Below are 15,875 nucleotides of genomic sequence, written 5' to 3'. Positions count from 1 at the left end.
CACACCATGCTTCCCTCGCAGAGGAGAACTGGTAAGTGGCCAGCAGCTGTGCATCTGCAACTGAACAAAGACTGTAACCACCGGCTGTTCCTTTGACTTGTATGAACCACAGTTTTAGAAGACCATCCTGACACGTGGATGCCATTGCCAAGCTACATTCAAATCCACGTGATTACTAGTTACATTAAGAAGGTTCTCATGACCATTTCTCCTAGAGAGTTCACCATACAGGAACTTGACTTTCACAGAAGTAATTCTAAAATCAGACAGCACTGAGCATGTTCTTCATCCCCCGACGTCTTTCATGAGCATCTGCATAGCCAAGCGGCCGTCCGTAAAGCCCCGCTGTGTCCCATGGCTGCTCAGTTCACTTACACGGGAAACAATCACGTAAACAGTAACCGGCTGGACAGCTGCAGCACATTGCCCTGCCTCGTTGGGCCGCAGCTTCCTCGTCTATAAATGAAGGTCTTAACCGCAGCACTTTCCATCTCCTCTTTCCAAGAATTAAAAAGAGAAATTCCTCTCGAAATTGAAAACAGAGTTCACATACATACAAATGTTCAAAACCTTAATTTTAAAAGCGCCAAGGCTTCCATGCAGAGCCATCTATCCACCGGCGTAGCCAGACACCGCTCTGGCCAAGGAGGGGCAACAATCCCTGTGAACAGCGTGGGTCCCCCAAGCCCCCCCCCCCCACCCCCCCCCACCCCCCGGCTTCCTTTGGCTGGAGGAGCCGAGCGAGCGTGTGTTAGTGCAGAGGCCAAGCCTGAGGGCCCGGCCAGGAGACACAGGCTGTACTGCAGAGTCCCGACTCAGGCCTCGCCGGAAGTCAGCACCATGCAATCATGTTTGCAAGTGGCAGAGGCAATAAATCCTTTGCTTTCCTCGGTCTGCGTTGAGTGTTCTGTCACCAGCCTCTGCAAGGTTCTGACCGACAGGGAAGTAGCATCAGGTTGTAAAGTTCCTGTCTCCTTTACACTCAGCTGTCATTTCCTAGAGCCAGCCCCGTTCCTGCAGCAGCACCTTCCCGAACAGGGAAGCAGGAGGCGGGCGTGGCTGTAAACCAAAGGCTCCCCTCAGTAGGGGTGCGGAAGGAAAGCTTTGGGAAGGGAAGAGCAGAGGGAGGTTTGGAAACCATGACCTTGTGATCTCATCATTGGCCAATGTCCAAAACAGGGCCATGGGGAGGGGGACACAGGAGTGGTCCCTTATAATGAGGAGTGGACAGGTAGAGGGGAAATCTAAGAACATTGGTTCCTAGAGCGAAAGGGAACCTTAAACTGTTCCTCGTCCCACCTTTCCCTTCACAGCTACACAAACCAAAGCCAATTGCTTTTTTCTCAGGGTGCAGAGCAGAAGTCAAGATTCTAATCCAAGGCATCCATCATTACAAAGAAAAAAGTTTTGTAGCATTTAGATTTGTTAAAAAGGGGAAAAAACACAGAATTTACTGTGTCAGAAAGTAGAACATTCCTTTTGCTAGAATGACTCATGAAGGCCAGCTCACCATCTGTCACTGATTCCTATGCTGGTGGGAAGTTGGAAGAGAAGGTTCCTTCCAAGTCTAGGAGTCAGTGGAAACCATCTCTGGAAGTTGTTGCAGTGGCACGGGGAATATGACTTTTTTACGTAGTGTGAAAACAGGCTGAGGCATCTGTTTCTTTGTTCCACCTCGTCGGCTCACATCATTATTGACAGCAGTGAGGATGGATAAGATATCTTCATGTCTGCAGGCAGAGAAGAAAATATATTTTCAATCAGGAGCCAGAAATCATGTACCAGGTCTTAGAAATAAGACCATAAAAAAAAAAGTAATAAGACCATAAATGATGTGGCTCCTTCCTAGCCCAACGGATCCAGATTCTAACTGGAATCCTGCCAACTCTAAAGAAATACTTCTGGCCCTAGCTGGTTTGGCTCCGTGGATAGAGTGTCAGCCTGTGGACCAAAGCGTCCAGGGTTCGATTCCAGTCAAGGGCACGGACGTTGGTTGCCGAGGGCTCCTCCCCGGCCCAGGCCCTGGTCAGGGCTCGTGCAAGAGACAACCAATCGATGTGTTGCTCTCACATCGATGTTTCTCTCTGTCTTTCCCTCTCTCTTCCACTCTCCCTAAAAATTAATGGAAAAGTGTCCTCGAGCGAGGATTAACAAAACAAAAAAAGAAAAGAAATACCTCTGAAATAGAAAAAGAAATTCTAAATTATATAAAATTTTCAATTCTACATTCAGTGTTTAAGAACATTATAATAATTACAGCTTGCATTTTAATGTACTTAGTCCACAAAAGAATTTTGCATATAATTATTTTTCCATGTTCTTCCTTCAAGCTGATAGATAGGTAGATAGATAGATAGGTAGATAATAGAAAGATGGAAAGAATAGATAGGCAGGTGATAGAGGTGGAGAAAGAGAGCCTACTATTAATAATGTCCTCTCTATTCTTGGTTTGGAGAGGGATACAAAGATAAATGTGATACAATTCTTGATCTGAAACACTTAAAATGCAGACATAAAACATGTACCAAGGATAGCATACACACAAAATTCATAATACAAGGCAGAATGTGATCAGTGCCATCTGAAAAGGTCAAAGTTCCGTTGAAAGTTTGAAGGAGAAAGACAGAACTCCAGGCTGGGAGAAGAGAAGGGTCCACAGAGGAGAGAACATTTGAGCCTGAGCTTGCAGGATGTACAGCATTTACTAGCAGGAATGTTCCAGGGGCGGGCAACGCATATCATCGGAAGCAACGGATAGGCTCTTCAGACAGACTCACGTTTGAATCATAGCTCCGTCACTCTGTCCCTAAGATCATGTGGCCTTGGGCAGGTTACTTACTTTCCTAAGCTTCCGTTTTCTCAGCTCTAAAATGAAGACCATAATAGTACTCATTTTAGGGACTGCCATGGGAATGAAGTAAGGTAATTTATGTAAAGCACTTAGAACACCGGCTACAATATTCCACTGACCATCATTGTTGGTTATCATTAGTATTACTGCTACTTCTCGTCATCATCGTTAATTTTCATTATTATTTTTTTTAAACCTTACCCGAGGATATTTTCCCATTGATTTTTAGAGAGAGTGGAAGAGAGAGGGAAAGACAGAGAGAAATATTGACGTGAGAGAAACACGTCGATGGGTTGGCTCCTGCATGCACCCTGACCAGGGCCCCGGCCAGGGAGGAGCCTGCAACCAAGGTACGTGCCCTTGACAGGAATTGAACCGGGGACCCTTCAGTCTGCAGGCTGATGCTCTATCCACGGAGTCAAACCAGCTAGGGCATCGTTGTTATTTTTCAGATGGGAATGGAAGCCCTGCCTGAGTCTAAGTCCTTCCATCCTGATCACACAAGCTGTTCTCTCTCTCTCTCTCCTGAAATCTTCGTGTGGCTGACTCCCCATCATTCAGCGACTGGCACCATCACCTCTCCCAAAACGCCTTCTCAAGCAGGTCCTTGCCCCCACCCCACCCCCACATCATGATCCTGTTTTGCTTTCTTTGTAGCAGGCATCACTTCCTGAAATTATCTTATTCATTTAAATACTCATTTAACTTACAGTTGTATTATATGTCTGCCTCTTATTGGACTGTAAGCTACATGGAGAAGAGATTTTTTTTTTTTAAGGTTTCGAATGAGTTGTGTATTCACTATGGTTGCTGACTATAAGTGTTTCCACGTTGGAAAAGAACGTTAGCACAGTACATTTTCATGGCTGGGGGATGGTTTTCTGGTCATCTTCAACAGGGCAAACACTTCAAAAACACCAAAACACCTGAATGCTGGAATTCAGTTCTTCATATAAAGTCCCTTGTAAGAACAAAACGGAATAAAAACAAACCGAAAAGAAGGGGCAGGGCACATTTTTTAAAAAGGAAAAAGGAACAGAAAACAAGGGCAGAGGACTTTCTCCTGCGTCTCCTCCACCCACAGAGCTTCTAGCTTTTCAGCCACTTCCTCGGCCTGGTCGTTTTGGCCCACTCCTCCTCTCTTCCCTCTCTCTTCGCTCTCTCTCCTGCATTCTCCAAGCTTTGTCTTGGATTTCTGTGCATGTTCCGCATCGAGGAAGCGGGCGGCCCGCAGCTCGGGCGCGGGGCGCGCGTCAGCGAAGGCGCAAAGGTGGCGCGGTCCCCGCCCGCATCGCTGGGCGCAGCTCCATCGCGGGCGGAGACAGTGGTGGGCGCGCATCTCCAAGGCCCTGTCCCTGCTCGTGAGGAGGCGCTCGGTGCCTGTTCCTTCTGCTTCGGGAGCTTGACGTGGCCGGTGCCTCCTTCCTTCCAGGCCGGGAGGTCGTTCTCTGAAGCGAATCGAAACAGCTTTGCTTTGAAAAGTTCCTCTTCATCTTCTTCCAGGCCTTTCCTTTCTCGCTCAGGAAGAGAAACCACAGGCTCGCACTGGGGATCGTGGTTGGATTCGTCTGCATCCTCTGCGGAGGAATCCTGGTCCTCATGGATGTCCGTCCTGGCGCCCGGCCCCTGGCGGCTCCTGCAGCTCCTTCACTCCGCGTCTGGCGCTGGCCCGCCCGCTCCTCCCTCCGCCCAGCGACCGGAACCCTCGAGAAGAGATGTTTGTCTCTCTCTCTCTCTTTTTTTAAAATGTATTTTATTGATTTTTTACAGAGAGGAAGGGAGAGGGATAGAGAGTTAGAAACATCGATGAGAGAGAAACATCGATCAGCTGCCTCCTGCACACCTCCTACTGGGGATGTGCCCGCAACCAAGGTACATGCCCTTGACCGGAATCGAACCTGGGACCCTTCAGTCCGCAGGCTGACGCTCTATCCACTGAGCCAAACCGGTCAGGGCTGTTTGTCTCTTGTTTACAGCCATCTCCCTAACCCCTAGCCCAGTCCCCAGTCTAGCAGGCACATAGTATCCCTTGATAAAATATTGCCTCGGCTCTGAAGCCATAGCAGTTTGGTCTCTGATGGCTCTGGTGGGGATGGAGAGGTTGGTAAAAAAGAGAGAAAAGCTTAGGTCACTCAAGGCTCCAATCCGGATTCCCTATCTTAAATTCCCAGGAGAACACTGTGGCCATCTCTAGAGATGGGGGGCTGGGGAGTAGCAGCTCCTGCAGCGGGCTGCGCAGATGAATTCAGGATGTTCATACGGGATGTGAGGTCAAGGGCGACGCAAAGGTAGGGGGTCTGGCAGCCTGTGAAAATGTGTAAGAATGACCTTCAGAATGAGGTTGACTTGGTCACTCATTCATTGGTGCAGCAAATAGTTACCAAGCTCAACAATATGTCAGATACTGTGCCAGGCGCTGAGGACATAAAATTGGATGAAGCTAAACTTCAGAGACGGCAGAACTCAGAGATGGCCATTTGGGAGACGTTTCCAATGGAGATGCCAGTGGCCTCCAGGGATCGCGAAAACTACCTGGAGAGGCTCTAGATCAGTGGTTCTCAACCTTTCTGATGCCGCGACCCTTTAATACAGTTCCTCGTGTTGTGGTGACCCCCAACCATAACATTATTTTCATTGCTACTTCATAACTGTAATTTTGCTACTGTTAATGAATCGTAATGTAAATATCTGTGTCACGACCCACAGGTTGAGAACCGCTAGCAGGGTCGCCTAAGACCATCGGAAAACACAGATATTTACATTACGATTCATTAACAGTAGCAAAATTACAGTTATGAAGTAGCAATGAAAATAATGTTATGGTTGGGGGTCACCACAACATGAGGAGCTGTATTAAAGGGCTGCGGCATTAGGAAGGTTGAGAACCACTGCCCTAGAGAGACAGCGGAGAAGGGTCCCAGGGCAGAACCTTGGGGAAGGCCCAGTTCCAGGAAACCGGGTAAGGAGTCTGTGGCAGAGACAGAAGGAAAGTTGTCAGAGCAAAGGCAGGAGACCGAGCACATGGCCCAAAGGCAGCACATAGGCACTCACTAAACATGCGTGACTGATAAATTAATGAAGGAAGGAACAAGTGAGAGGCCCATGCTTTTCTATATGCTGCTCCCTCTGCTCAGCATGCCTTTTACCCCAGTGAGAAGTTTCCCCTGGTCCTCCAAATCTGGGGGAGGTACCATAACACCTGTGTGCCCATAACACCTGTGCTTTACAGTATACATCTACCGCAGGGGGACGCTCTTCCCCATCTACTTGTCAGTCCCTCTAGATTGTGAGCAGCTTGCAGGCCAGGACTGTATCTTTTTTTTTATTCCGTATCTTCCTTTCCAGTTATATGTTGGTGCTCAATACAGGTATGTTGGATGGATGAATGGATGGATGGATGGATGGATGGATGGATGGACAGGTAGGTGAACAGATGGATGGATAAATAGGTAGGTGGATAGAACAATGTGAAACTCTTACCTTGGGACCAAGTCCTTCAAATAGTTATACAGAGATTGAATATACCAGCTCCCTTCTGTCTTGTGACGAAAAGATACGTAGCCAGGGACAGTGGCCAGGCCAAGAAGGAAATCTGCTTCAACAGGAACACTGTCCCGAAGGGGAGGCTGTATTAACTCGGGATTTATAGCATCTACTTGAATGGATACAGAAGATTGTATCTCTTCTCCTTGACAGGCCTGGATGAAAAAGAGTTTGGGTTTGTTAGCCAGACCAGGGCACTGCTGGGCTGTGAAGTGAGACATGATCTCCCGAATGGGAATGAGGGCCTCATCTGAAGAGTAGACAGCTCCAAATTGCCCGTGTGTCAGAACACAGAACACAAAGCAGTCTCTGTCGGCATGGTCTGGATGACTCTTATATTTTTGCAGAACTTCCTCCAGGCATTTTTTAGTTACATCGACCCATATATCTACTTTGAATCCAAGCCACTGAAACACATGCCTGAGGCACTCTGTTAAAAAAAAAAGGGGGGGGGGAGGGGAGATGATGAAATAAAATGGAGTGAAATGAAATAAAAGAAAGGGGTCAAACAATGCTAATAGTTATACAAATTGCACAGCAAATATCCTGAAACTTTGGCGTATGTTTTACTTTCATAACAATAAAATGTTATAATTAACCTGCTGTTTATAGCACCCACAGTGCTATCACAATGGCCCTGCGAGGGAGCAGGGGCCAGAGTCCATGCTCCTTCACGGTGAGGGAGCTGAGGCTCTGTGACTCTCCCATGGCCACACATCGCAGTTAGTGGTGGAGCCAGAGCTCAGACACAGGTTTTCTCATCCTGACCCAGCATGCTCGCCCCTACACCACGGAATCATCTGTGGTCAGGGGCCCTTTTCACTCTGTAAGCAGGTTGCTGGCACTCCAGGTTCTATGGTCTAAAAGTTTGTGTCTCCCCAAAATTCACATGTTGAAATCCTAACCCTCAAGGTGTGGGTATTAGAAAGTGGGGCCTTTGAGAGGTGCTTAGGCCATGAGGGTTGAGCCCATAAAGAAACCCCAAGTGAGGTTTCAGTGGGAAGACAGCCATGTAGGAAGCAGATTCTCACCAGACCCTGAAACCCCACAGCCTTGATCTTAGACGTCCCAGCCTTCAGAACCATGAGAAATACAGACTGGTTGTGTATAAGCCACCCAGTCTCGGTTGTTTGATATGGCAGCCTGGATGGACTAAAACACTAGGGGTATGTAGGAGGCTTCAAAACATTTATAATATCATCCTTACATTAAATGGAAGATTAACAATTACAGAAAGAAAATATGAAAATGAAAAATAATTTTAAGATCCCCAGCCTGTAATATACGATTACCACCTTTCTTACCAGCGTCTTTATCAGTCCCTTGTCTTTTTGACAGTGAGGTAAAGTTCTGGTTGTTGATAACAACACAGTAGCCTCTATGTTTACGATTCATCCTGTACACAGTTTCCTCCTTGAAAGAAGAAGAGATGGAACCACTTATTAGAGAATCTTCACTTTAAGAGTTATTGTTTCTAACCAGCCACTCCATTTATCGGTACCAAAGGCAGAGAATTCTCAAGAGCCTGGGCCTGGTCTGGAATTAATTAATTGCCAGGCCATGACTAAAATTCAGACTTCACCTGGTTTAATTGCAAAATGTCAGTTCTCAGTGTTAAATAACAGAATATGTTTTTTAACTTTGGAAAACCCAGGGTTTATGCAAAAGCATCTTCCTTTTTGGATTAGCAAAGTGAAGAAAGCATAGGTAACAAGACAACAAAACTATCAAATGGTAATTTTTTTCAGATGGTAGGATTCAGAGTGACCTGTTTCCTCCAAAACCAGAGAAATCTCTTTGGTAGCGATCACAGTGAGAATTTTTTTTTTTTTTAAGAATTTTTTTTTAATATATTTTATTATTATTTTACAGAGAGGAAGGGAGAGAGAGTTAGAAACATCGATGAGAGAGAAACATCGATCAGCTGCCTCCTGCACACCTCCTACTGGAGATGTGCCCGCAACCAAGGTACATGCCCTTGACCAGAATCGAACCCGGGACCCTTCAGTCCGCAGGCCGACGCTCTATCCACTGAGCCAAACCGGTTTTGGCGACAGTGAGAATTTTAAAATGTATGCAATTATTTCAGAAGGCTATCACAAACAGCCTATGATTACAAGTTATCTGAGCTGGCTTCAGCGGGGCCTCTGTGTGGCTAAAATGATCTCCTGAAAACATGGTACATCTTGAATCAAAACGGAAAAGAAGTGGCATCAGTTGATAAAAAAAGGAATCCCCTTTCTGGAAATAATTGAAAAAGTATGCGTGACTGAAAGGGCAATAGCGTCCCCTTCATAGCCAAGTGTCAGCACATGTCTGAAGGTTATAAAGAAAGGTAGGAAGGAGAGAGATGATCATAGAAAGAGGAAGAAGAACCAAGACAGACACAAAGAACTCTGAGCCCTCAAAGTCCCGAAGGGTGAGACCCCAGTTGGAGACGCCCCGAAGAAACTGTCCAGACCTCTGTGCTGGTTTCAGAAGTTAGACTGTAACCGGATGGTCCCAACATCTCCATAGAGACCAGGGTTACTCGGTCACCGAGAAAGAGAAATACTTATATTCTTCAAATATATCTCCTCACTTAGATATCCTTACACAAGGTGGGTTGAGAGTCATTACCACATGAACCAGATCAAACGTTTCCTGTAGAAAGCTTGTTTGGGTGAGTCACCATGTATCTGTCACGGGCTAGAGAGAGACTGAGCAGATAGGAAGGAGAAGAAGGGGGAGACGGGAAGAGATTAACCAAAGAACTCATATGCATATATGCACAACCAATGGACAAGGACAATAGTGTGCTGAAGGCCTGCAGTGGGGCAGGGGCTGGGAGGAAGGGGGTAAAGGGTGAGAAAGGGGGGACATCTGTAATACTGTCAACAATAAAATTAAAATAAATCAATTAAAAAAATTTTTTTGAAAGGCCCAGAGACTTAATCTGGGAAAGACAAAAATCAGTCCATAGCCCTGGGATTACTTAGTCATGCTTTGGCATTGGCTGAGGATTGCAGTGCTTTGAAGGGTTTCTGCAAACTCCCTGGTTTCTCTGAATACGGACCCATCATAAAGAGGAAGCCAAGCCGATACCTGTTTGGCTCAGTGGATAGAGCGTCGGCCTGCGGACTGAAGGATCCCGGGTTTGATTCCAGTCAGGGGCATGTACCTTGGTTGCTGGCACATCCCCAGTGGGGGGTGTGCAGGAGGCAGCTGATCGATGTTTCTCTCTCATCGATGTTTCTAGCTCTCTATCCCTCTCCCTTCCTCTCTGTAAAAAACCAATAAAATATATTTAAAAAAAAAAAAAAAAAAAGAGGAAGCCAAGGATGAGTTGTCACAGGACAGTAACAGGAAAACGTCCCTTGAAACTTTTCTTCGCTCACCAGCTGACTTCAGTAGAATCTGGCGAGCTCCGCCCTAGCCTCTGAGTCAGTTATTAACCTCGGTTACGGTTAAGGGTCTGTCCTGGGTGCTCACCTCAGGCTGAGCGAGTCTAGTATCCGCCAGACCAGAAAACGCCCTGAAAGGACCCAAGCTGCTGTCCTACAGGGAGGTGCACCTGCACATTCCTCCTCACCGTGGAGAAGGGAAGGTCCCAGGGAAGCCATGTTTTAACTGGCTTCAGAATTGCAAAACTGAAAGAAACTTGTTTATTTTACAAAGAAGTGAAGCTGTTGCCTGAGCTCCTGCAGCTACACAGCGAAGCCAGGTGTTCAGAGGGCAAGCCCTGGGGTCAGACTGCCGGGTCCAAACTCCAGCTCCACTCCTTTCTAGCCGCCTGAGTCTCTAGAAAGACCTCTTGAGTCTCGGTTTCCTCATCATTCAGTGATAATGGGATTGAAGAATTGAATGAGATAAGCCCTGGAAAGCTCTTAGAACAGTGCCTGGCACATGACAAGGACTCAATAATGGTTAATCCTCACCAACATCATATCACGTCACCTCCCAGTTAAGATTCCTAGGGAAGTGGATCATGTGGAACCCATAACCTGTTTGTTCACAAGCAGGTTCTCTCAGCGGCAGATTTCCCTGAGGTTATGGTTTCTGGGCAAGGATTCAAGGAAATAAACACACCGTTGCCGAGCCCCTCCCTCTGGCATCTCTCCCTCTGCGGGCAGCACCATATCAGACATCCTCAGACTCAGCATTCCGCTCTGTCACTGCTGGCCTGGCGCCTCAGGGCCACCAGGGGTCCCCTCCCTCCTCACAGAGGGTGTCCTAATTCTGAAGGGTTGCTTACATTCCCCAGAACCTGGTATGTCAGGCTTTCAAAGTGGAAACCACCCGTTCATCCTCCCATAGAAAAGCCTGGCATAATCCATGCATTCATTGGCTTGCTCTGAATTGAGATAAGAAATGAATTCTCCACTAATTTGTAAACCTTCTCCCAAGTCACAATGAGTAACTACGTATATGTAAAATATATCTCTTTCTGCCATCCTAATCCAAGTTATAAAAAGTGCATTAGGTACATCTACCATTACTCCTTGCGGGCTCATCTTGACAAGTCCCCTCATGTTGAGGAAAGAGGAAGTGCAGGAAATTCACAGAGTTAAGAGGAGAGTTGAAAATCTAGACTTGATGGGTTGGCAGACACAGTGAGGTGGTGTGCCCTGAGAAGGTAATGAAACTCCCTGCCACTCCCAACTCGCATCGCTTGCCCTATGGATCTCTTCCATGTGGATGTTCTTTTTTTTTTTTTTTTTTTTTAATATTTTTTATTGATATTTCATAGAGAGGAAGGGAGAGGGATAGAGAGCTAGAAACATCGATGAGAGAGAAACATCGATCAGCTGCCTCCTGCACACCTCCCACACACCTCCCACTGAGGATGTGCCCGCAACCAAGGTACATGCCCTTGACCGGAATTGAACCCGGGACCCTTCAGTCCACAGGCCGACGCTCTATCCACTGAGCCAAACCGGTTTCGGCCATGTGGATGTTCTTGAGTTGTGTCCCTTACAATGAACCTGAAACCTAAATGTTAAAACAAAGTGACTTGATGCAGAAAAGGACAGATGCCTAATCTCCAGCCACAGAAAAGGCCACTGGCAGGTGACAAGAAGAGAAGCAACTGCCTTCTTCCAAAGGGGAAGGGTCACAAAGACACAGTGGCGAGAATTCTCAGAGCAAGGGAGTCTGAGCAAGTCAGTGTGTGGGCCCTTTATGCACAATGCCGGGGACTCCCGGAGCCCTTCGCCTCACTCAGCAACTAGTTTTCACAGCTGCAAGTTATGGGGACTTGTCTTCCCAGCACTGAAACCCTGGGCTGGGAGCCCTGGTTGTTGGGCTGGGACCCCTGTATTTTCAGAGGGGATCTCCACAGTTGAGATATTCCTCCCGATTTTTAAGAGCCACATGTGGGAGAGGGACCAGGCTGTTCCATGTCTCCACCCTTCCTACCAGTCTCACGTGGCTCCTTCTATATAGCCTTAGTTACAGGACTTCAGTTCAGCTACCTTTCAGGCATTCTGAATGATGGCTGTTCTGTAACTTATCTGTAATTTTGATGTGGTTGTGGGAGGTTCTGAATACCACGTTTACCTACACCAGTGGTCGGCAAACTGCGGCTCGCGAGCCACATGCGGCTCTTTGGCCCCTTGAGTGTGGCTCTTCCACAAAATACCACGGCCTGGGCGAGTCTATTTTGAAGAAGTGGCATTAGAAGAAGTTTAAGTTTAAAAAATTTGTCTCTCAAAAGAAATTTCAGTCGTTGTACCATTGATATTTGGCTCTGTTGACTGATGAGTTTGCCGACCACTGACCTACACCATCATCTTGACTGGAACTCTATAGAAAAAAATTTTTAAATAAAAAGTAAAACTTCCACAAACAACCCAATTTAAAAACAACCCATTTATCCAAAGATGATATACAAATGGCCAACAAGCACACGAAAGGCTGCCCAACATCACTAATTATGAGCGAAGCAATGAAAATCAAACCACAATGAGATACCACCTCACACCCATTTGGATGGCTACTATCAAAAACCAGGAAAACAAGTGTTGGCAAAGATGTGGGGAAACTGGAACCTTGTGTATTATTGGTAGAAAGGATGCCGCTGCTGTGGAAAACAGTATGGGGGTTCCTCAAAAGATGAAATACAGAATTACCCTAAGATCCAGCAATTCCACTTCTGGGTTAACACCCAAAAGAACTGGCAGCAGGATCTAGAAGAGATATTTGTACTATGGTCATAGCAGCATAATTCACAGTAGCCAAAAGGTGGGAGCAACCCAAGTCGCCATCAGCGGAGGAAGAGATAAACGAAATGTGGGATATATACACAATGGAAGATTATTCAACCTTTAAAAGGGAGAAAATTCTGACATGGATGAACATGGAGGACATTATACATGAAATGAAATAAGCCAGTCACAAAAAGGCAAATATTGTATGACTCCATTTACTAGTATATGAGGAACCTAGAGTAGTCAAGTTCATAGAAACAGAAAGTAGAAGGGTGTTTGCCAAGAGCTTGTAGGAATGGGGAATGAGAAGCTAGTGTTTAGTGGGTACAAAGTTTAAGTTTTACAAAACAAAAGGAGTTCTGGGGATTGGTCACACAACCATGTGAATATACGTAACAGTACTGAACTGATGGTTAAGATGATATGCCTGGCCCCTGTGGCTCAGGGGTTGAGCGTGGATCCACAAACTGGGAGATCCCCGTTTGACTCCGGTCAGGGCGCATGCCCTGTATGCAGGCTTGATTCCTAGAAGCAGCCAATCGGTGATTCTCTCTCATCACTGATGTTTCTGTCTCTCTCTCCCACTCTCTTTCTCTCTGAAATCAATAAAAAGATATTTTTTTAAAAATGGTTAAGATGATAAATTCTATGGTATTTGTATTTTACCACAACTACAAAAACAAAAATTTCCAAGGTCAAGCTAACGTCACTGATGCTGACAGAGTTTGGCAAAATACTAGCAGAACGGCCCAAGTCTGCTGGAAAGAAACAAAGCGTGGGGGAGAACGTCATCTGTCTACCGATGGTCTCGCTCATGTCGTGAGGAACAGATTGCAGATTCTTGCATGTTCCCCCTCTCCCCACCCTCCCGTTGCTGGGCACTACAGAAACTCTGTTCTTGTCCTCTGGGGAGGTCTGGCTACATAATTTGTGGGGCCCAGTGCAAAACAACAATTATACATTATTAAGAATTTCAATTCCCAGTCAGGGCACATACCTAGGTTGCAGGTTAGATCTGAGGTCCAGGCACATACTGGAGGCAACCTCTCTCTCTCTCTCTCTCTCTCTCTCTCTCTCTGTCTGTCTTTCTCTCTCTAAAAATCAATGCAAACATATTCTCAGGTGAGGATTTAAAAAAACCAAAGAATTTCACCTAGCTGGTGTGTCTCAGTGGTTGAGCATCGACCCATGAACCAGGAGGTCACGGTTCGATTCCCAGTCAGGGCACATGCCCAGGTTTCAGGCTCAATTTCCAGTAAGGGGCTTGCAGGAAGCAGCGGATGGATGTTTCTCTTTCATCAGTGTTTCTCTTTCTCAATGTTTCCATCTCTCTATCCTTCTCCCTCTCTCTCTAAAATTAAAAAAATAATTTTAAACATATTAAAAAAAAGAATTTCAAGACAGTGCAAAAAGCATGGGCTGTATGCGACTGCACAGGCTATATGCCCATGAGGCCGGCCCTGATTGAACCCCACAGATAAGAATAAATGGCACGGCACAAGACAGTAGTGCACTGGAGTCAGCTCGAGCCAGCTAGTGAGAGCTAGGGTTAGACTTTTTAAAATTCTGCAATACAGTTAATATCCTATTAGTAATCGGAAATCAGTGTCTCTATCTCTCTCTTTCTTGGAGGCTGGGGATGGAGAGCAGAGCTGGTGGTTAAACATTTACCAACATACCGATGAACATGCTGGTAAGGCTTGACGGATTTGATTAGTGTCTGAAGCAGAAAGTAGTTCTTCCTTCTTTTGCTCAGCTTCTGCAAAAAATAGAAAATATTTGTTTTTCAACCATGTCTGGCTATGTTGCTTTTCAGAGTGTGCCTCATCAGCTGGTCAATAGATCCATTCAGCCAGGCTTCTGTTTTAATCATCTCTTTGTTGGGGAGACTGGAATTGGAAAATCAATGCTGATTGACACATTATTACTAATTTTGAAGACCATGAATCCTCGCATTTTACCCACGCTAGACCTAAAGTTCAGGCATATGAACTCCAATATAGTAATGTTCGATTACAATGGGCCGTTGTGAATACAGTGGGGCTTGGTGACCAGATAAACAAAGACGAGACCTACCAACCAACAGTGACTGCACAGATGCTCATTTTGAGGCCTCGCTCCAAGAAGAACTAAAGATTAAGTATCATCTCTTCAACTACCACCCTCCTCAGACCCACGCGAGCCTCTGCCTCATCTCACCAACGGGACACTCTCTGAAGACACTTGATTTCTTAACCATGAAAAGCCTTGACGACAAGGTGAGCATGATACCAGTGATTGCCAAAGCAGATGCAGTTTCTAATGCTAAATTACAGGAGTTTAAGATGAAGCTCGTGAGTGAAGTTCTTGTCCTCTGGGACATTGTCAGCAATGGTGTCAGGTATACCAATTGCCAACAGGTGGTGAAACTATCGCTACAATCAAGGCTTCAATGAATGACATTTTCCATTTGCTTTTGAAGGAAGTGTGAACATTGAGGAGTAAGAAGGGCTCCTGGCGGCTAACTGTACTTTTCGGAGAAGTTTCTGCATTGCCTGCTGACATTATGTCTCTGCCATCTGGACAAGCTCTTACAAAGGATGCCTAGAATCCTACTTTCAACCAATAGGAAAATTGGGGGACTGTATTTTAAAATGTATTATGTACCTGAAGTTCTAACCTCTCAATTTGATAGGACTTGGAAATTTTTGACATGATTATCTAATTTATAACATGATCCTAAGTTTTTGTATCAAATTTTATGTAACACTAGAGGCCCGATGCATGAAATTCATGCAAGAGTAGGCCTTCCTTCCCCCGGCTGCCGGCACCGGCTTCCCTCTGGCACCCAGGACCCAGGCTTCCCTCTGGCCGCCGGTAGGCACCTGGGACCCGGGCTTCCCTCGCAGCCCCGGCTTTGACAGAAAAGTTGTGGGGAAGGATGTCCGGTCTAATTAGCATATTACGCTTTTATTATTATAGAGGATGGTCTTCCATGCATCAGTATGCTTTATTGTGGTTCATGTATTATTGTGATGAGACAAAATATGTTTAAAAGTAAAAACATCCAAGTATATAAACCTTTTTTCTAGTGATAAGTGCCTTTGAATTTGGGTGTTATCACAGTATTCTCACTAGGATGTATTACATACTTGCTGCTTAAAACTCTGTATCCCAGGGTGGAAAATAATAACATTGAATCATCTTATTAAAAATATTTCTTTCCCTGGCCGGTGTGGCTCAGTTGCTTGGAACATACACCAAAAGGCAGAGGTTTTGATTCCCGGTCAGGGCACATACCCCGGTTACGGGTT

The 15,875-nt window shown here is 45.9% G+C and overlaps 1 protein-coding gene and 1 pseudogene across 2 annotated transcripts in view; both read right to left on the bottom strand.

The window, feature by feature from the left end:
* Window positions 1-1,567: 1,567 nt before the first annotated feature.
* The window catches only part of CASP10 (caspase 10), a gene marked incomplete at its 3' end in the record, with an annotated part of 33,484 nt that continues 19,176 nt past the window's right edge, over window positions 1,568-15,875 (bottom strand). The window contains exons 5-8 of the mRNA XM_080671127.1: window positions 14,262-14,341; window positions 7,699-7,807; window positions 6,332-6,824; window positions 1,568-1,730 (exon numbers count right to left, since the gene is read on the bottom strand). Of these exons, the coding sequence (XP_080527253.1) occupies window positions 1,568-1,730; window positions 6,332-6,824; window positions 7,699-7,807; window positions 14,262-14,341 (845 nt within the window). The remainder of the gene's footprint in view (window positions 1,731-6,331; window positions 6,825-7,698; window positions 7,808-14,261; window positions 14,342-15,875) is intronic.
* Window positions 3,870-6,087, bottom strand: LOC308249506 (ran-specific GTPase-activating protein-like; annotated as a pseudogene). The gene is made up of 2 exons: window positions 5,998-6,087; window positions 3,870-4,477 (listed from the first exon to the last, which is right to left on the bottom strand). The product of its transcript is annotated as a ran-specific GTPase-activating protein-like (transcript).

Source organism: Plecotus auritus (assembly GCF_963455305.1).
Source record: "Plecotus auritus genome assembly, chromosome: 5".
NCBI classification, from domain to species: domain Eukaryota; kingdom Metazoa; phylum Chordata; class Mammalia; order Chiroptera; family Vespertilionidae; genus Plecotus; species Plecotus auritus.
This window is presented reverse-complemented; position numbering and strand designations above follow the sequence as displayed.